The 20,589-nt window shown below is 42.0% G+C and overlaps 2 protein-coding genes across 5 annotated transcripts in view; both read left to right on the top strand.

Moving 5' to 3' along the window:
• MAP3K2 (mitogen-activated protein kinase kinase kinase 2) overlaps window positions 1-8,723 on the top strand; it is a 102,294-nt gene extending 93,571 nt beyond the window's left edge. Inside the window, exon 17 of the mRNA XM_075933035.2 lies at window positions 145-8,723. Within this exon, the coding sequence (XP_075789150.1) occupies window positions 145-370 (226 nt within the window). The 3' untranslated portion in view covers window positions 371-8,723. The remainder of the gene's footprint in view (window positions 1-144) is intronic.
• An 857-nt stretch (window positions 8,724-9,580) lies between these two features.
• The window catches only part of ERCC3 (ERCC excision repair 3, TFIIH core complex helicase subunit), a 46,669-nt gene continuing 35,660 nt past the window's right edge, over window positions 9,581-20,589 (top strand). For 2 of the 4 annotated variants that reach the window (XM_075933039.2, XM_075933038.2), the window contains exons 1-3: window positions 9,589-9,874; window positions 13,707-13,912; window positions 20,038-20,274. In XM_075933039.2, the coding sequence (XP_075789154.1) occupies window positions 9,856-9,874; window positions 13,707-13,912; window positions 20,038-20,274 (462 nt within the window). In that variant the 5' untranslated portion in view covers window positions 9,589-9,855. Of the gene's footprint in view, window positions 9,875-13,706; window positions 13,913-20,037; window positions 20,275-20,589 lie in introns of all 4 variants that reach the window. The other 2 variants (XM_075933037.2, XM_075933036.2) reach the window with 2 other exon arrangements.

Raw genomic sequence — 20,589 nt, forward strand, 5'->3', positions numbered from 1 at the left:
TAAAATGGAGTTGGAAGACTGATGCCCATGCAACATTCTACTTGTAGCATACTGAAATGCCACCATGCTGTAGCTTTTGTTTTCAGCAGAGGGCGAACATGATTCTATTTGTAATCTGATGTTTTACTTCCATTTCTGTTTCAGGAGCGTAGGCTGCACAGTGGTAGAAATGCTCACTGAGAAACCCCCTTGGGCAGAGTATGAAGCAATGGCTGCCATCTTTAAAATTGCCACCCAGCCAACCAATCCACAGCTGCCACCTCATGTCTCGGACCATAGTCGGGATTTCCTCAAGCGAATTTTTATTGAGGCCAAGTTGCGACCATCTGCAGATGAACTGCTAAGACACACATTTGCACATTATCACTAACAGCCTGCCTCAACTCAGCTTGCATCTACTGCATTTATTTTCTATTTGACTGCACTTTTATTTTTATTTTTTACAGAAAAAGAAAAAAGACAAGAGAGAAAACATATTTCTCTTGATTCTTTGTTTCACTTAGATTGTAAGCAAGAATCTAAATTTTTGTATTTAGAATTAGGGTCTCTTTTTCCCCTACCAGGACCTAGAACCTTTTGTTTCGGTAATGTACTGATGTGGTTCACAAAGATAAAGCACTTTAGTACATATTCATTCCTTAACTAAGGGGGAAACAGTCATATGACTTGGACTGCCAAGCACTGTGTAACGTTTGCTAACATCACCAACTGTCTCAGGATGCAGGGAAAAATACATAAGCAGCTAGCATGCAGGGAGAGGAAAATCATTACCTGTGATTTGTTCTTTGGACCGTAGGTAGTTGCTGCTGAGGGTTTTAAGATGTGTTAGCTTGTTACTCAGTTTCTGAATATATACCACATTTGAAGCATGAACCCACAGTTCTGAACATTAGACAACTGAAAGAACTTAGAACCCTCAGTAGAGAGCATTCTGCACAATAGAGAATCTCCACCATGCTTCCTTTGTGACCAAAAGAAAATAAGGCAGGAACATAACCCTTAATCAGTAGTTAGTGGGAATTAGTATAGGATTATTATGTTACCTTCATAGAACAAGAATTACTGGTAAATTAATTATCATGGATCCAAACTCCTAGAGACTGCAAAGCTCTGGGGGGAGTCTCCATAATGGAAGAAATTAAAAAAAAAAATACCCAAAAGATCAACTGTTGAATAGAAATAAGTCTGGAGAATCCTTACCCCCTGCAGCTGTCAGATACACCTACCATATAATCTGTGGGAGGTCTCTTCCCTTAGATTATGGTAAAACAGTTTTTGCTTAACTGTTCATTGGATAATAAAAGACTAAACCTGACCTACTGTAAATATTATCTATCAGTAGGAACTACAAGGAATAAGCAATTCAGGATAACTGCCAGAGACTGAGAAGGAATGTATTTCTAAGGTCATGCACATGACTATAATAATCGTTCTCAGATTGTTTAACACAATTGTTTTAGTAATACAATCCAGTTGTTAGAATGCTTGAAAAAAACCCTGAAATAAAATTAATTCTAATTCCTTGTCTAATTCCATTAGTGTTAAATGACAACACTTAAGAGAAAGACCTCTTTAGTCTTGTTTTTCAAGCACAGTGATGATAAAATAAAATGCCTCTTTCCCAAGAAAATCCTTAAAACCATCAACCTAGAAACATCAGGGACAGGTCACACAGGAAAAGTGGAACATTTTAATGCTTCATGTGTGACACAGCAATATTACATGAGCACTGAATTTTGAAAATGAAGTCTAAACAAAGAGCAGCAGCGTAATGTCACGCTGAGTTTTTCATTAAAAATTACCAAAGATGTAAAAGGAACAAAGTAACTAAATACTACGAGTCTACACTTTCACAATCCAGAGTGATCAACCCACAAATGTCAGTAGTCAGTCATAAAATGTTTGTTCAGCTTTTCCTACAACAGGGCAAATCCATTGGAAAATACTGGTGAGATGCATTTAATAACTGACTTGATGTTCGAGAGAGTAGGCAAACTCTCCCGTCTTTATAAAAGAATACAATAAATAGAATTTGAGAGAGTTTGGAAATATGTTTTGACCTATATAACTGAAGTTTGATACATAGTAGTGTGGTTGATTCACTGGATGCCTCTTTTCCTTCTAGTTATGGAAAGACAATGTGTTGATGCTTTGGCAAGGCTTTGTATAATGGTCCCAAGTCCACTCTGTTTTATTTCCTTGTTTAATTCTATCTCCAATGCTTGAGGAGCATGACAATTAAAAATGAATGTATTGGGGCTACAATGAGAAATTACAATGTTGGTTCATTTGACAGGGACTTTTGAGGTTTCTGAATTTATTATTTTTCTAATTTAGTTGCCAAGTTCTGTATCAACAGCATAACTAGGAGTATGGATCTATCCTAATCCATTTACCTGTAGTAGCTAAACAGTTATTCTTCTACTGGGGCCACGATCATCGTATTTTGGGCAGGTGGCCTATTCCAGTTTTCTTTGATTATTGTCTCTCTTATTTGGTTGATTATTTTGTTGGCTGTGGTAAGCAGAAGTGTAAGGGTACATGTGCATGAGAAGGAGAGTTCAATTGGGGAAAACTCACAGGCCAAAATTTAAGTAAACTTGTGTTCACTTTCTTTTGCTTCTTTGTCACTTGAAGCTATGGAAGCAACCTTTGGAAAGAATCTGCATGAACCTTTGTGCTGTAAAGGACCTTTGCTTCATAAGCAAAACTTATCATTGGAGATAGTAGCAGAATCATGTAAAGTAAGATAGAACCTCAGAGTTATCATTGGAGATAGTAGCAGAATCATGTAAAGTAAGATAGAACCTCAGAGTTATAAACACCAGATTTACAAACTCATTGGTCAACCACACATCTCATCTGTAACCAATCACATCTCATTTTACGCAATCGGGCATCAGAGATGGAGGGAGGGGAAAGCAAATACTGTACGGCGCAGTACTGTCAAATGTTAATTACTAAAAAAAAAGTAAATGGAACTTTTTTTAAAAAACCATTTGACAATGTAAGGAAACTGCTTGTTTCGTTTAAGATGGTTAAAGCAGCATTTTTCTTTTGCATAGTAGTTTCAAAGCTGTATTAAGTCAATGTTCAGTTGTAAACTTTTGAAATAACTACCAGAACATTTTGTTCAGAGGTACGAACATCAATTCCTGAAATGTTTGTAACTCTAAGGTTCTACTGTAGACAAATAGTTTACATAATGTACAAACCATAATATCTGAAATTTGATTTCAAAAGAATTAAAAAGGTACCAAAAACTAAGCAGAAAATGTTCAAAAACAGTAAGTGGTGGACAGTGGTATCTGAAAATTTAAAAAAGTTAATATTACCAAAAATAAAGAAAATGAACTCTTAAAGGAAAATTTAATCAGGTTTAACTGCAATACTCAGAAATTTTAACAATATTCTTGGATTGATAAAAGAAACTCTGGCACTTAAGCATTTTCAGAATCTAGTTTTCTAAAAATATACCGTTTGCAAGGCAAAGTTGGCTTCTTTATACTGCAGTGTCATTTCCTAACTGTCTGAAAACAAAATAAGACTGCTGCTTTTGTGCCTTTTAAAAAGTTTGCTTTCTGTCTTGACAATGGTAAACTTATTTGAGATTGGGAAAAGAGGGAACTTGCAGAATAATACAATATTTTGAAAACATTTAGACATAGCTTTCCCCTTTAAAATACAATTGCATCTAGATTGTAGATTATTGGACATATCCCCAAGTCACTGAGGTAATATAGTACCTCTTTAATTGACTAATTTCACCAGCTGCTTTGTTTGTGATTCATTTGAATCATAAATAAGGAGGGTTGAACTATTATTTTTAACCTTGGGAGAACTTCCCAATTGACCAAAGTACTTACATACAACCCTTTAAACAATTACTGTATAGAATAAAAATACAGATTTTGAGTTAATAATATTAATTATTGAAGCTGGTCACATTCTGCCTTTAGAGAAACAGGCTGTGCATTCATCCCCTTGCATGCTGCTTTTTTGGAAATCTGGTATGGTCATGTTGAGGTAAAATGAGTTTTGCATTATCTGCTTTTAATGATGATACAGTAGATCCTACATATCTATAAAGCATCTGGCACATTACTGGCACTGTAATAAAATCTATGTCTATAATTCCAAAGGTGCATGGAGCTGCATGATTAAAATCCCATTGAAGATGGTCATGAAGCACAACTTCTCTGCACCACTTTGAATAACCTACCAACTGACATTAGAGTACTTTAGAATAAGTAATTTATGAATGCTACGTCCAATAATGAAAAAATGTTAGTGGAACAGAATATTGTCACGGGACTGTGGTCTCCTGTGTGAATACCAAAGCAGAACTAGACTTACAGAAAATGCGTGTCAAATTTAATTGAGAAAGTAGAATTTTTTTTATTACACTGACATTATTTCTGTTGTTCCTGTTTAGTAATAAATATTTAACCACTTGTTGCTAAATTGGTTTTAATAGGGAGTTAATCTCTGCATAATTTTGACATGCTGCATTCTTATTAGCTTACATTGGTTTGTAGTTCAGACAAACAAGTTTACTAATTAAACCACATATTTCTGTGTATTTTTTATAGAGCTGGTTTCTGTCTGGTAGAAATAGAGAAAAATATGAATAACAGCTGACTGGCACATACTCCATTCAGCATAAAAACAAACAGTGAGTTTTGGTTCCAGTTCAGCCCTGTCTGAGAGGAAATTGGCCCTTGATCATTTTAAGAAGAAGAATTGACTGGAATTGCAGCACATATATAGTAGCAGTACGGTTAAATCTAAACCATAAACTTTTCCTTTTTGCATACATAATTCCTTCCATTTTGTTTTGGGAAAAAAAATTTATAATAGTTCAGGGTACATTTCTAATTGAGTTAAACTGTCCTTTTGTTGTCCTGTCTCTTTTGGTAGTGCCTTTTTATCTCTATGCCTTAATTTTGTTTAGGTAGAGACACCATATTTAAATCATATGGCTGTCTAATCGTTTAGTGCCACCAAAATAGTCTTTACAAATATATACGAGGCTTCAAAACAGAACTCACTAATTGCATCAACAGTTTTACTTTAACTGTAGCAGGCTTTTAGGCTGAGAATTTACTACAGTGTTAAAATGATAAAAATACTTAGCACCTACAGTGCTCTCTCTGTTCAGAGTACTGTACAAACATTCCAGCAAAGAGGTTAATGTTATCCCCATTTTACAGATTGGAAAACTGAGACAGGATAGCTATCTTGCCCAAGAACTATAATAAAAAGGAAGTTGTTTTGCTTAAAAAGGTACAGCAGTATTTTCTATCTTAACAAATGAGAAAATAGTTCAACTGAGCTACCTTTGTTTGAACTGATATTGTTTTCTGCTTTTAAATAATCCTAATCCTGCCATTGTCTTGAATGAAAGCTTTCCTGGGAGAAGCAGAAGGTACACAGTGCAGTGTAGTAAGCCATTCCTTCAGGCAACATTGAGCAATGTCAAACTACAGCTTCAGAGACTTAAACAAATTGGTCAGATCTACAGTTGTGTAGAACTAAGTTTGTTAGCTTTTTAATCTTCTAGTTCTTTAAACTATTATCATGAATATAAAAAAGTATATATTGTGTGGTTGAATGCAAATCCATATGGTGTTTTTTGGATTAGCAAAGGTGTTACTGCCAATACCATTTCTTACCCCCTGGGAACTTCCTATCTTGTATTCATGACAAGTATGCAGTGTCAAATCATGTAAAAAAAAAAAAAAAAAAAAAAAAACCCAAAGCTTTTCTATCCCCTCTCCAAAAGCCAAAAGTGATGTTTCATAGATTAGTACTGTTACTCACCCTTATCTACCAGAAAGCTATTGCTAAATAGACTAAACCAGGTACTAGTAAAAGTGAGATCCAGCAATGCCCATTTTTTAAGATAGATTTGGATGCTTGTTGTTGTTGCTTTGAGGTGCAAAATTCATTCCAGCATTAAAATGAAAAGCTTTGAACTCTACACAGTCTTATTGACATCACTAACATAATGCAAAATTTGGTGACTAAATTTCTTTCCTATGATTTACTCCTTATAACCAAGTTTGAGTTGGGGGGAATTTAAGGAAAGCCATGAAGTAAAGTAGATTTGTAATCTGAACTGCTTGTCGTGCCATAGCAAACAACTTCTCAGAGGTTGTTGGGGGAAGTAGTCCTTTTAATTTAAGAGCCAAATTTCACCCCCTAGAAACATGGGACTTCCACTGCCCTAAGGGGAGAGCCATGAATGTACACTGGAGGGAGCAGAATTTTCCTACCCAAGATAAGATTTCTAAGTCAAACTCTGGATCAGGAACAAAGAGTACTCTGTTTGGTTTGTGTGTTAAATTTTCTCTGACATTACTTCAGTATCTTTTTTGGATCATACTTTACGTTCTACCATTAGCAGTACCTTGGCAAAAATTGGTAGCAACAAAAGGTGTAGTTCAGTTGAGCTCTCATGTACTGAAAGGACAAAATTCAGTGAGCTCATTTTGACTAGCTCTTTTAAAAGGAGAGAAAAGACTGGATAAAAATTAGTGAATTTTTGACCTGATCACTCAGTCATGTTGGTGGAACTCCTGCTAGTAAGGATTGCAAGACCAGACTTCTTGTGTGGAGAAGAGAAGAAAAAAATGTGGGTTTATACTGAATGTAACATGGGGAATATTTCAGAAAGTTTGGCATCTTTTTTCCCTGTAATAGATCTTCTCTTCCTCCATCCCCTGAGAATATAAACGTGGATATAAAAACAAGCATTACATTTTTTTCCTGTCAGTTTTACAATAGTTAGCTTACTACTGGTCTAAATCTGTCATTCATTTTAAAATGTAAATGATTTATTAAAACTTAATGTCTGCCATCTCAGATGTCACACAGTTCATTTAATGGAATATCATTGTAAATAAATGTTGGAGACTTAGATAAATTTGAAAGTAGGCTTTTTAATTTTCACAATGCTATGAATAAATGTGTAAATTTGCCCTTTTAATCTAATGTACATTTTTTATGTAGCTGTTAAATTCTCTATATTTAATCTATCAGTTTCTCTCTGTAAATGTTTTTACTCTCAGTTGAATGCTGGGCACAGTTTGTAATGTATGTACACAAAGGTGTTTTTTTCTATCAATGTTGACTTTTTTGCACATTTTTTGAAAAAGTTTAATTAGTACACTGATTTAATACTCTGACCAATTGATGGGTGTATGAGAATCACGTATGTGTGCAATGTACTACTGTCTGGATGTGTTTTTTATTCCTTTTGAGATGTTGCTATCAGTAACTGCACTGCTGCTGTTGCTGCTTTAAATGGAATATCTTATGTAAAAGTGTATTAGCCTATGGTTATATCTTGGTTGAGGAACTCAGGAGTTGAGCATTACTTACTAGTTCCATAATGTATCTAGCAACTTTCCAAACTTTAAAGGGTACTTGTAATTCTGCGTATGAACTGAATGTGTGTGTGCGTACACATAAATATGTTCCAGCAGTCTTATTCCACAGTTTAATTTCTACATTTTTATGAACTTGTTTTTAAGGGTACTATGTTTAGTTAGAATAATTAAATATATAAAAGCTTTGAGAGATAATTTACTAGATAAATATATTTTCAGCTGGCTGATGTTCAGAAAATATTTTTTTAATTTTGTTTTTAATCATTCAAAATGTATTTGTATTTCCAAAATTGGACATGAATTGTACTTAGAAGTATATTAAAGCACTCTGGAGGGACAACAGTGTGATTTCTCTAAGAATTTTGTTAAAAAAACAAACCCAAAATGCTTAGTGTCAGTGATACAGAGAAAATAACTGTTGTGAAAAGGGGAAAGCAATCTTTGACTTCTCAAAGCTACTTGAAAAAATGTGTGAAAACAAAATGAACCTTGGAAAAGTCAGATTTTTTCCATCTCTTGTCCTTTCTGTTGCATGTAATGTTAATGCTTCTCTTTCTTTACCCTTTTCCCTTTCCAGTTTTCTGGTATTGGAAAAGATAAGCATGTTACTATATCGCTGATTGACTGGCACATAAGAAGTTCAGAACATGCTTTAAAAATGTGGCTTACTCCTTTCAAGAATACCAGTCAAACTTTTGACTTCCAATTTGTTTAACATTTTTGTGGCTTAAAAAATAAAAATCCTGTATGATGTTTAAAGTGATACCAAGTAAAAATTCTCATGCTAGGTACACAGTGCACTGCTGAATGTCTCTAATTCCATAGTTTAGGAAAAGAGCCAGTATACTCTGTTAGACACAGGACCTACTAATTGCCTGGTACGTGTGGTTTCTTCCACTTTTCATGCACATTTTGACTTTGTTACATTCTCAAAATTGTGCTTGTAAAAATGTATAAACTTTTTTGATTTTTTTTTTTACTTTTGTATGTATTTACCTGTTTTTTTTTTTCTTGCTGGTAAATGGCTTTTATTTTGTTTGGGGGTTTTTTTGTATCTGATGTTAAAAGAAGCCATGTTTATATTTTGTGTTTGATCAATGACTTTGTTTATATGAAATTTGTATATTACTGGTACACATCTTTGTTTAGGTTGATCATGCATGAGAACCTGCAAGAATTAGCACAATGAAAGATTGCTTTTTCTTCCAAATTTTTATTCATTTTTGAAAGGTTATGGTGCAGAGGTTTACAGGATGTAACCTTATGAACTATGGAACAACTATAGATAATGGCACTTTGAGTGTTAATAAAATATTTATTTCCAGTTTATATTTCTCTTGATTTGTCTCCAAGACAGCAAATATATGTATTCACATATTACATTTGCTTGCAACACTAGACAAGTAACATATCTTCTAAGTAAAGCAAAATATAACATGCAAGTAATGGTACCAAAAGCATCTGTCTACACCCAAGCTAGAAAGTTTAAATCTACAACAGTCCTCTTTTATAGATGTGAAAAACCCTCCCTCATGCTGTAAAACAAATGCCTCTGATTTTTTGTTACACAAAAATTCACCCTGCCCCCCTGCTCTTGTGCAAGATTTACAGTAGGGCAGCAGAAGACAGGGCTTCTTGTGCAAGAGCTATGCTCTTTTCGGACAAGTGTAAGCCTTCTTGCCTAAGAGGGCAGTGTGGACGTATGGCAAGGGTTTCTTCTGCAAGAAAGCCCTACAGCTAAAATAGCTGTCAGAGCTTTCTTGCACAAGAGCTCGTCCACACTGCCATGTGCAAAGCTAGACCTGTTCTTGTGCAAGAACCTACCAGTGTAGACGCAGCTGAAGTGTTAAAATACCTGTTTTTATGACTTAAATCGAAGAACCATGGCCCTGATTGGGCAATTTTTTATGCATAGTCACACTACTAGCTGTGTAGGAAGCTCCGCTGAAATGGGCGGGGCTGCAGCAACCTGCCCCTGGCTCCAGCGGCGGGATTAGCATCTGCTACCCGCATTGGACGTTTCTGATTGGACCCATCGTTATTGCGAAAACGCGGAGGGGCGGGACCCGCTCCCCCAGGTGTTTATGACGTGGGAAGGGGCGGGGCTCCGCCGAGCTGGGAGGGGCGGGGCGCCAAGGGGGCCGGTCGCGCGCTGGCCGTTAGAGCGCGGGAACGGCGGTGGCGCGCGCCTGAGCCCGCCCGCCGCGGCGCTGGAGCTGGCCCCCCCCCCCCCCCCCGCGGTGGCCGTTGGCCCGGCCGGTGGGCGGGGCCCCGCTCCGCGCAGGTGGAGTGTCAGGCCGGTACCGCCGCTGCGATTGGGCGGGTGACGAGGAGGGAGGGCTACACGGGATGGGCGTTGCTAGGTGACAAGCTGGGCGGGTCCCCGTGCCGGAAGTGACGCGCAGGGCAGGCGCCGGGCCCAGCGGTGGTCGCGCGGCTGGGCAGTGACGGGCCCGGGACGATGGGCAAGCGCGAGCGAGGTGAGAACCCCCCCCCCCCCCCGGGGCGCCGGGCCGGGCGGCGGTACCTGGACCCCCCCCCCCCAGCGGCCTGGGCCTCCGGATCTGAGCCTGTCGGGGGGTGGGGGTCTGTCGGGTGGGTGTGGGGGGGTGTCTGGGGTGTGTGTCGGGTGGGGGTGTGTCGGGTGTGGGGGGGGGTGTCGGGGTGTGTGTCGGGTGGGGGTGTGTCGGGTGTGGGGGGGGGTGTCGGGGTGTGTGTCGGGTGGGGGTGTGTCGGGTGTGGGGGGGTGTCTGGGGTGTGTGTCGGGTGGGGGTGTGTCGGGTGTGGGGGGGTGTCTGGGGTGTGTGTCGGGTGGGGGTGTGTCGGGTGTGGGGGGGGGGGGTGGGGGGGGTGTGGGGGGTGTGGGGGGGTGTCTGGGGGGGGTGTGTCGGGTGGGGGGGGGGGGGGGTGTGTCGGGGGGGGGGGGTGGGGGTGGGGGGGGGGTGTCTGGGGTGTGTGTCGGGTGGGGGTGTGTCGGGGTGTGTGTGGGGGTGTGGGTGGGTGTCGGCGGGGGTGGGGGTGGATGTGGGTGTCTGGGGTGTGTGTGGGTGGGTGCGTGTGTCTGGGGGCGCCTCTGTGCGTTTCTGTGCATGCGCCTGCCTCTGGGTGCCTGTAGCTTTCTTCGCTAGGTCAGTATCCGAGGAGGAGCCCTGCTCCTGGATCAGCAGAAGCGGCGAGGAGTCCTGTGGCACCTTATCGACTAACCGCAGTGTTGGAGCACAAGCTTTCGTGTGCAAAGACTCACTTCGTCAGATGCATGCAGTGGAAATTCCCAGAGGCAGGTATAAACATGCAGGCCAGAATCAGGCTGGAGATGACGAGGTGGATCCAATCAGGGAGGATGAGGCCCACTTCTAGTAACTGATGTGGAGGTGTGAATACCAAGGCTGTGTCCGGACTCAGGGTTTTTTTTAAAAAAAAGTAGCCTTTTTTCGAAAAAACTTCACCTGCGTCTAGACTGCAGCTGCATTCTTTTGAAATTAAATCGAAAGAACGCGGCTTTTCTTTCGACAGCGGTAAACCTAATTCCACGAGGAAGAACGCCTTTTTTCGAAAGTGCTCTTTCGAAAAAAGGCGTTCTTGAAAGCAAACAGGGCTTTTTAGAAAGAGAGCATCCAGACTCACTCGCTGCTGTCTTTCGAAAAAGCGGCTTGCTTTTTCGAAAGTTCCGTGTGCAGTCTAGACGCTCTCTTTCAACAGAGGCTTTTTCGAAAGTATCTTTCGAAAAAAGCCTCTTTCGAAAGAGGCTTGCAGTCTAGACATAGCCCAAGAGAGGAGAAGCTGCTTTTGATAGGATTAGGATGACAAAAGCAGCTTCTCCTCTCTTGGTATTCACACCTCCAGATCAGCAACTAGAAGTGGGCCTCATCCTCCCTCATTGGATCCACCTCTTCTGGCCTGCATATTTATACCTGCCTCTGGGAATTTCCACTGCATGCATATGACCAAGTGGGTCTTGCCCATGAACACTTAGGCTCCAACACTTCGGTTAGTAGATAAGGTGCCACAGGACTCCTTGCCACTTTTGATAAGATAAGGAGTCTTGTGGATAAGGGAGAAGCAGTGGATGTGGTATACCTAGACTTTAGTAAGGCGTTTGATACGGTCTCACATGATATTCTTATCAACTAGGTAAATACAACTTAGATGGGGTTACTATAAGGTGGGTTCATAACTGGCTGGATAACCGTACTCAGAGAATAGTTATTAATGGTTCACAATCCTGCTGGAAAGGTATAACAAGTGGGGTTCCCCAGCGGTCTGTTCTGGGACCAGCTCTGTTCAATATCTTCATCAACAATTTAGATATTGGCATAGAAAGTACGCTTATTAAGTTTGCAGATGATACTTAGCTGGGAGGGGTTGCAACTAATCTGGAGGATGTGGTCATAATTCAAAATGATCTAGACAAATTGGAGAAATGGTCTGAGGTAAACAGGATGAAGTTTAATAAAGACAAATGCAAAGTGCTTCACTTAGAAAGGAACAATCCGTTTCACACATACAGAATGGGAAGCGACTGTCTAGGAAGGTGTACAGCAGAAAGGGATCTAGGGTTCTAGTGGACCACTAGTTGAATGAGAGTCAGCAGTGTGATGCTGTTGCAAAAAAAGCCAACATGATTCTGGGATGCATGAACAGGTGTGTTGTGAGCAAGACATGAGAAGTTATTCTTCCGCTCTACTCTGAGCTTGTAGGTAGGCCTCAGTTGGAGTATTGTGTCCAGTTCTGGGCACTGCATTTCAAGAAAGATGTGGAGAAATTGGAGAGGGTTCAGAGAAGAGCAACAAAAATGAGTAAAGGTCTAGAGAAGATGACCTATGAGGGAAGGCTGAAGGAATTGGGTTTGTTTAGTTTAGAAAAGAGAAGATTGAGGGGGGACATGATAGCAGTTTTCAGCTATCTAAAAGGGTGTCCTAAGGAGGAGGGAGAAAACTTGTTCATCTTGGCCTCTGGGGATCGAACAAGAAGCAATGGGTTTAAACTGCAGCAAGGGAGGTTTAGGTTGGACATTAGGAAAACGTTCTTAACTGTCAGGGTGGTCAAACACTGGAATAAATTGCCCAGGGAGGTTGTGGAATCCCCATGTCTGGAGATATTTAAGAGTAGGTTAGATACTATCTAGACCATCCCTGATAGACATTTATTTGGTCCTGCCATGAGGGCAGGGGACTGGACTCGATGACCTCTCGAGGTTCCTTCCAGTCCTAGTAGTCTATGATTCTATCTGTGTCTTTGTGTGTGTGGCAGATATGAGCACCTGTCTGCATACAGGGTGTGTGTGTGGCCAGCGAGCGTGGCAGATGTGTGCAGGTGAGCATGCGGTAGGCGGACGTCTGGGTGCGTGTGGCAGCTGTACGCACAAGTAACCAGCAAGTGCAAGGCAGGTTGCATCTGTCTGCATGTGTGATAGGTGACAGGTAGGTGAATGTCTGAGCATGTGGCAGGTCGTGTGTGTCTGTGCCCGTAGCAGGTGAGTATGTGCGTGTGTGCCTGTGGCAGGTGCATGGCACATAACACCCGTGTATTGCACGTGTACATCCACACACTAGCCAGCGTAAGGGAGTCCTGTTGCTGGTGTGAGAATTTACACTACTCTAGTGTACCCATTAAATATTGTTTATGTGGTGCCTCTGTAACTGATAATGGATGTGATTGGTGTGCAGAGGGCTAAGAGCAGTTGGGGAAGTTGTGAAAGCTAAGACCTGATGTACACCTAAAACATAGGTCCACCTAGTTATCACTCAGACACGTGAATACTGATGTTATTAAAGTGATGTAAGCCCTGGGGTAGACACTACTAGGTTAATAGAAGAATTCTCCCCCAACCTACCTACTGCTTCTGGGGGAAGTGAATTTATTATATCGATGGGAAAAAAACCCTTTTGTGACTTTAGTAAGTGCCTACACTCCATCATCTTTTTTCCTTTCGTCCACCTCTAAATTTGTATCTCAGGCTTTCCTGCCAAAGAGGCCTTTCATGCTCGTCCCTTTTTGTCAGTCAGCCAGGAGCTAAGCTCGTAAGAATGACCATATTTGGTCAGATGAGTGGTCCATCTAGTCCAGTATCCTGTCTTCTGCCTTGTTACTTTGTTTGGTGAAAGATCTCGTGAAAGGCATTCTGAAAGTCCAAATACACTATACCCAGTGGATCAGTCTTGTCCACATGTCCATTTAGCCCCCTCAAAGAATTGTAGTAGTTTGGAAGGCATGATATCCCTTTATAAAAGCTGTGTGTTTCTTCTTGATGGACCTTAACTGTTCAACGTGTAGATACAAAACGTTAAAATAGAAATGTGACTTGGTTTTCAGACAAGAAGAAATCTAAGAAACGTCATTACGATGATGACGATGACGATGAGGATGAAACTCCTGGTAAAGAGTCTCAGGAAGCAGTTCCATCTGCCGCAGGGAAGCAAGTGGAAGAGTCTGGGATCAAAGAGGATGAATATGGGGCAAAAGATTATAGACACCAGATGCTTCTAAAGGGCGATCATTGCTCACGTCCACTCTGGGTGGTAAGTCCCATCAAACAGCTTTGTAAAAGACTTCTTGTGTGTGTGGAAAATTACAAAGGAGAATGACGGGTAATAGCGTGCAGTGGCTTAGGTGTGATTTTGAATTAGGTAGACTAAGGCTTTGTCTACACTTAAAAGTTTAAAGTGCACCTGTGACAGCACTGCCAAGGCACCACTGGAAGTGCTGGCCATGTAGAGTAGCTGTAGCCTGGTTCTAGGAATGTAAGCAACTAGTGGACTAGCCGATAAGAAAATGCTTACCTGCAACTAGGGACTCGACTAGTTGCTTCCCGCAAGGGCGGGGAGCAGGAGCCTGTGCTCTGGGGAACTGTCTCCACCGGGGGTGGAAAAGCAGAGGCACAGCGGGACACAGCGAGCTGGGATTGCTTCAGTCCCTGCTCACGCTGGTTCCCACTGCTGGTGTTCTGCTTTTGAAATGTACAAGAGTGCTGCAGAGTTCTTGTACATTTCAAAAGCAAAAGTGCCGTAGGGGCCATGGGAGGAGCAGGGACTCAAGCAGTCCCGGCTCACCCCATGCTCTCTGCTCCCCCTCCCCCCCCGCTGCCTCGATGAGAGGCAACAACGGTGGGACAGGAGCCGATGCTAGGGGGAGCCGACTTAAAAGCTGGTTCCCCCCAGCATTGTCTCCGGGGTGTTGCTTCCCTCACCCCCACCGCCGCCTCTATCAACAGCAGTTGGCGGGGATAGGGGACGCTGTTGTTCACGGCAGCCAGCGCTGGGCAGGGGCTGTTTAGGCAGCAGTTCCTGTCCGTGGCCAGCCCTGGCTGCTGCAGACGGGGGCTGGTGCTGGAGCAGTCTTGCTGCCGCAAACAGAAGCTGCTCCTGCACCAGTCCCTGTTCCCCCTGATCGCTGTGCCTCTGACTTTTAAATGTAGTAATAGTCCAGTGGCTCTTACTACATTTAAACTGCAGAGCCATAGCGTGGGTGGCTCCGCGGCCACCACGAGCCAGGACTGCACAGTCCCAGCTTGACTCGGCTCCTGGAGCTACCCCCACTGCAATTCTGCAGAACAGTGCCTATTGAGTAATCGTATAGATGGTACAAACTATCGACTCTACGATTAGCCAGATAATTGCATTTTAACATCCTTACCTGGTTCACACTGGCACTTTACAGCAATATAACTTGCTGCACTCGGCAGGTTGTGTGTGTGTTTTTTCAAACCCTTGAGCCAGAAGGTTACAGTGCTACAGAGTACCAGTGTCGATTTAGAAAGGGGCATAGTGAAGAAGAAGCTTTTGCTTAAAAGCTAAAAATTACAGGTAAACAGTGAGCAGAACATAAACAGTGAGACAGTCTCTGCCCTAGATTGCTAACCACTGGTGTGGGGCGTCATGAATTGCAGATCTAAAAGTGTGATTCTGGTTGTTTAGAGAGATACCTTTCTCTGTAACAGGGTACAAATGAGGTTTGAGGTGAAAAAGGTTAAAACTGTGAATCTCCTGCAATATTTTTCCCCAGAGAAAAGATAGGTGTACAGGAGCATTCGAAATTCATTGTTGGATGGGGAAGAGTGTCTGGTTTTTCCATAGCTGGCAGGAAACAAACCTGAGCAGAGTTGTGATTGCTGCAATTCTGGGGCATCTGGCATTTGTCATTTCTGGGCAGCAGGATACTGGGCTAGATGCACCTTTGGTCTGACCTAGAGTGGTCATTTGTATGTAGAATTCTTAGCTATTTCAAAATATGCTTCACATACTGCAATCTAGTAGAGGCATAGTAGGGAAAAAGATAAATTGTTGCAGGTAAACAGAAATTGTGGTGTGAGTTTGCCAGTTAAAAGCATTCTGAGCAAACGTTACAGTCCTAGTTTAGAATAGCCTGGGAGGATATGTGCACAAGAGGATGTCATTTCAGTGATCCGCAGAGTTAATCCTTTAGAAAATTCTACCTGCTTCAGAAGTTAAGGGGTTGATAATGGTATTTTCAGAAAAAGTTGGGGTGAAGTAGGGCAGCATGCTGGCAGAATCTGTGCATTTCAGACTAAACGACAGAAGAAACAAATTGTTAGGATAATTGCAGAAAACAGAATGTGACTTTTATGTGGTGGAGTAATTTGATTTCCTATATTGGAATAAAGCAGTTAGCATAGTATAGACTGTAATACACTGCCTCTGGCAGCAGCTTGTTTCTTCTGTATGAAGGGGAATGCAAAGAAATGTGACCAAAATTGGGCCAATTGTGAAGGGGAATTTTGTGGGAGAACCACCCAATCAACCCTTGCAGGCCATCTGTTTATGCCCTGAAACACAATGTTTGCTTTCCTCAATAAGAACATACGAACAGCCATACTGGATTAGACAGATGGTCCATCTTCCCACTTTCCTGTCGTCTGACAGTTTCCAGTGCCAGATGCTTCAGAGAGAATGAGCAGAACGGGGATGGGGGGTGGGAGGGGTGTAGAGATAAAATCCTGCTTAACTGGTTAAACGTGATGTTTAACCAGTTAATTGATTAAAGAAGGGGCCATTCTAGCTCAGCTGGGCTGGAGCAGTGCGTTCTAACTCAGCTTGGCCAGAGCAGCCCCTGCCTGATATACCCACACCCCCCTGCCACAGGCAGGGGATGTTCCAAGTGGCTGGATTAGCCCCTGCCTGCGATGTGCTTGGGCCCACCATGAATAGGGGCTACTCTTGACAGCCAGAGCAGCCAGGAGGGTCCTGTGGGGCTGGAGAATCCCTCTGCACAACAGCGGGTAGGGAGCTGCACCAGCACCAATGTTCCCTCCAACCCTTTCCATCCATGTGCAGAATAAATTTTGTTATGTACAAGAGAGCGTGTGCAGATGTGCACCACCAGTAGAGAAACCTGCTGCTGGCTCTGGACACTCTGGGTGCTCTGCTGATCAGCTGGGCTCCGTTTGACTATCTCCTGGGCCCTTACACAAGCACTCAGCTTTTGGGGAACAGCGTCCAGCACCCACCCGTTAACCAGAACTGGTACGCATCAGCTGTTAAGGGTGATTCTTATCCGTTAGACTGTCCCTGTTTAGGGATATGAAAGGTTATCCAGTGGACCTGTTGTGCAGTCCAAGCCTCTGGCAATCAGAAGTTTTAGGATACCCTGAGCACAGGGTTGCCTCCGTGACCATCTTGACTAATAGTCATTGAGGACCCTGTTGTCCATTAAATTATTTAATTATTTTTTGAATGCAGAGGGATTAATTAAACAACGAGTGGTCCCGTAGCAGCTTAGAGCAGTGGTCCCCAACGTGGTGCCCGTGGGCGCCATGGCGCCCGCCGGGGCATTTGTGTGCGCCCGCCGACAACCTGGGCCGGCCCCGCCCCGCCCCCGCCCACGGGAGGCGCCAGCCCCAGGCGCGCGACACGCACCGGCGCTGGGTGCGCGGCGCTCGGGCGGCCCTAGCCCCGGGGCACATGCGGGCGCTCGGGCGCGCGGTGCTCGAGCGGCGCCAGTGCTGGCCCCAGGCGCGTGGCTCGGGCGGCAGCGCTGGGCCCACGGCACAAGGCGCTCGGGTGGCCCCAGCCCCGGCCCTAGGGCACATGCCGGCGCCAGGTGCAACGGCATCCCAGTCCCCTGGCGTGCCCCCGGACGCGCGGCCCACCTCCCGGGCGCCCGGCGCGTGAGCAGCCTCACCTCCCGGGCGCCCGGGAGCCTCTAAAGGTTGGGGTCCACTGGCTTAGGGACTAACAACAAAAACATAGATAGTATCCTGAACTTTTGAGTACAAAACCCACTTCTTCAGATGAATGAAGCAAGGTTCAAAGAAGTGGGTTGTGCCCATGAAAATTCATACTGTCTATATTTTTGCTAGTCTGTAAGGTGCTACAGGACCACTAGTTGTTTAATCAAATTATGGTTTTGGACTTCACAGTGTCTTCTGGCACAGGATAAGTGTGTGTTACAGGAAGAAGTATTTCCTTGTGTTTGTTTCAAACCTGCTGCCAATTCACTTCATTGTGTGATGCCTAGTTCTTATATTATGTGAAGGGTTAAATAACATGTCCTCATTTACCCCTTCACTGTTTACCCTTTCACCGTTGAACCCTTTTTCCAGATCATTGTATATGTTGAACAGCATTGGTCCAAGTACAGGTCCTTTGCGGACTGCTTGCTGTTTACTTCTGTCTACTGTGAAAACTCATGATTTAGTCCTACTTTTGTTTCATAACTTTCAACTAGTTACTGATCCATGAGAGGATCTTCCCTCTTATCGCATGTCAGTGTGTATTGCTATTGTGATCAGGGCTTTGATTAATGTAATGACTCCTCCTTAACACTCTGTATATGGTCTTACCAGACAATTAATACAGCAGATTGAAAACACCCGAATAAATTCTAATGGTGTTTATATTTGACAAATTAAGATCTGGCGAATTGCAGAAAATAGGTTAAAATTACCTTCTGGTAAGATACCTAGCTCTGAGTCCCTTAGCAGTTTTTGTGGTTTTACAGCCCAGAGTCAATTGATGTAAGTCAACAAGATTTAAATCAACCAGCAAGAAACCTTGATTTAAATAATCTATTTTAATTGAGTTTTGCATTTGTGTATTTTAGTTATTTTCCTATAGAAAGGTTTATTTTTATTGGTTGATAATCATATTGATTTGCAACGAATATAGTCTTTGAATGACACTTGGTACTACTTGTTGCTCACCAGGGAACACTAGATCTGTATACATTTATTTAAGCAGCTATACAGCTTAACTTAACTTAGTTGCATGCTCAGTTTTAATTGAAATGATGCATTTCTTATTTAGTTGACAATTAACTTTATTTGTGATTTGTGTCATGCTTTATTTCAGGGATGGGCAGCCTAGGCTAGTGGGTGGCCGTCCCTCTTCTCAGTGGGCTGCAAGATTGTTATAACCAAGGCAGTTTCCCGGGGTAGGGTAGTTTTGCTGACTCCACTTGTGTTCCTAGAATTTGCAGGGTGTGCATATTGAACAGTAATAGCACTCTGATTGGATGCAGAGAGGGAGTGCACAGCTCTCAGTCAATGTTACCTGCAATCAGCAGGCACCTCAGTTCACATGTGCTAATAACAGTCAGGAAAAAATGAAAAACCAGCAGAATCTGTCAACCCTGCACATGGGCAACAGTAAACAAAATGTCTCATGGGCCGCACACAGAACCCCAATGAGCTTCATGTGGGCTGCAGGTTGCCCATCACTTCTATATTTGGGTGGAAATTCAATTAAAAACAATCAAAATGGCATTTTAATTAAACTGCTTTAAATGTGCTGGATAAATAAGAAAAATGTTACCAAAATAGATTTTATATTTAAAACTGATTTATTAAGCAAAGGAAGTATGATCTGTCTTTATCTAATTGAACTGATTGTTGATGGTCAACATGTCCTGCAAACTTTTAGAACTAGTAGATCTCATCCCAATTTTTATTCATAGACTGGAAGAGGATAACAAGCTTCCTTGCTTTTTCAGTTTGCATTGATTTCTTAATTTTGAACTGAGCTAGTTAAATACATTGAAATTGAGAAAATATTTGCTCCCTTCCGGAGGAAGGAGCTACTGTTGTCAAAAACTGGTTTAACACTTCAGAAAATGATGGTTCCAGATGCTTAGCTATAATTTCCATAAATTCAGTGGCTGGATTTTCTTAAAAAGTTGGTAGCAAACATGCCATTTTTTGGTATTTAATTTAAATAATTTTAATATATTATGATAAGTTTAGGCCTTACTATAAATTGTGACTTTCAAATTTCATTTTAAATAATTTCTTTAATAAAACTATTTAATTTTTTAAAATCTAACAAACATTTTTAAATAAATGTTATTCATCCAGTTATAGCCACATATCTTTTTAAAAAAGCTTTTTTCTCTCACATGGTGCTCTATGATGTTGAAATTGGTAATAGTGAAACTGATTAGATGGACCTCAAAGTGGCTTCAAATTTATTGATGACTTTATTTATTTTATTTTGTTTGCATCTTGAATGTAAGATGAGTTTTCTTCTGTATGTAGTCCCCACACTGAGATGGCAGCACCTTTTGTCTGCCCTGTTATGTACTGCCAGTTAAATAATATTGGTTTCTTAATCCTAGCAGTAGAGAGGTCTTTCTGCTTTTCTCACACAACGTCATTATTGTTTTGACATCTTTTTCCTTTTCTGTTTTATAGGCTCCTGATGGCCATGTTTTCCTGGAAGCCTTTTCTCCTGTTTACAAATATGCCCAGGATTTTCTGGTTGCTATTGCTGAACCTGTGTGCAGGCCAACGCATGTACACGAATACAAACTCACTGCTTACTCGCTTTATGCTGCTGTCAGTGTTGGTTTACAAACCAGTGACATCACTGAATATTTGCAAAAGCTGAGCAAGACTGGTGTCCCAGATGGAATAATTCAGTTCATCAAGGTAAGACCATTTCCGTGGAGAGTCATTCACTGTGGTCTTTTCATGTGTCTAATACTCCTCTTCTCTTCTTTTTGCTCTGTTTCAGAGAAGCCTGCTCTTCGTCCTGTTTTCTTCCTTTATCCTTAGGGTAGCATCAGAAACATAGCTTTCAAATTGTGACAGCTTGAAACTGGAAACATAAAAAGAGCATGTTTCCGATTGATTTCTCCCTGTCTCACACATACATTTCCAAAATACTAAAAATACCTTTTAAATAGGTTTGACCCACAAACAGAAAATGTCATATAACAAGCTGATCCTATAACCATTGTTCAT

Source organism: Pelodiscus sinensis, chromosome 7, assembly GCF_052426305.1.
Source record: "Pelodiscus sinensis isolate ZL-2025 chromosome 7, ASM5242630v1, whole genome shotgun sequence".
Classification (NCBI taxonomy): Eukaryota; Metazoa; Chordata; order Testudines; family Trionychidae; genus Pelodiscus; species Pelodiscus sinensis.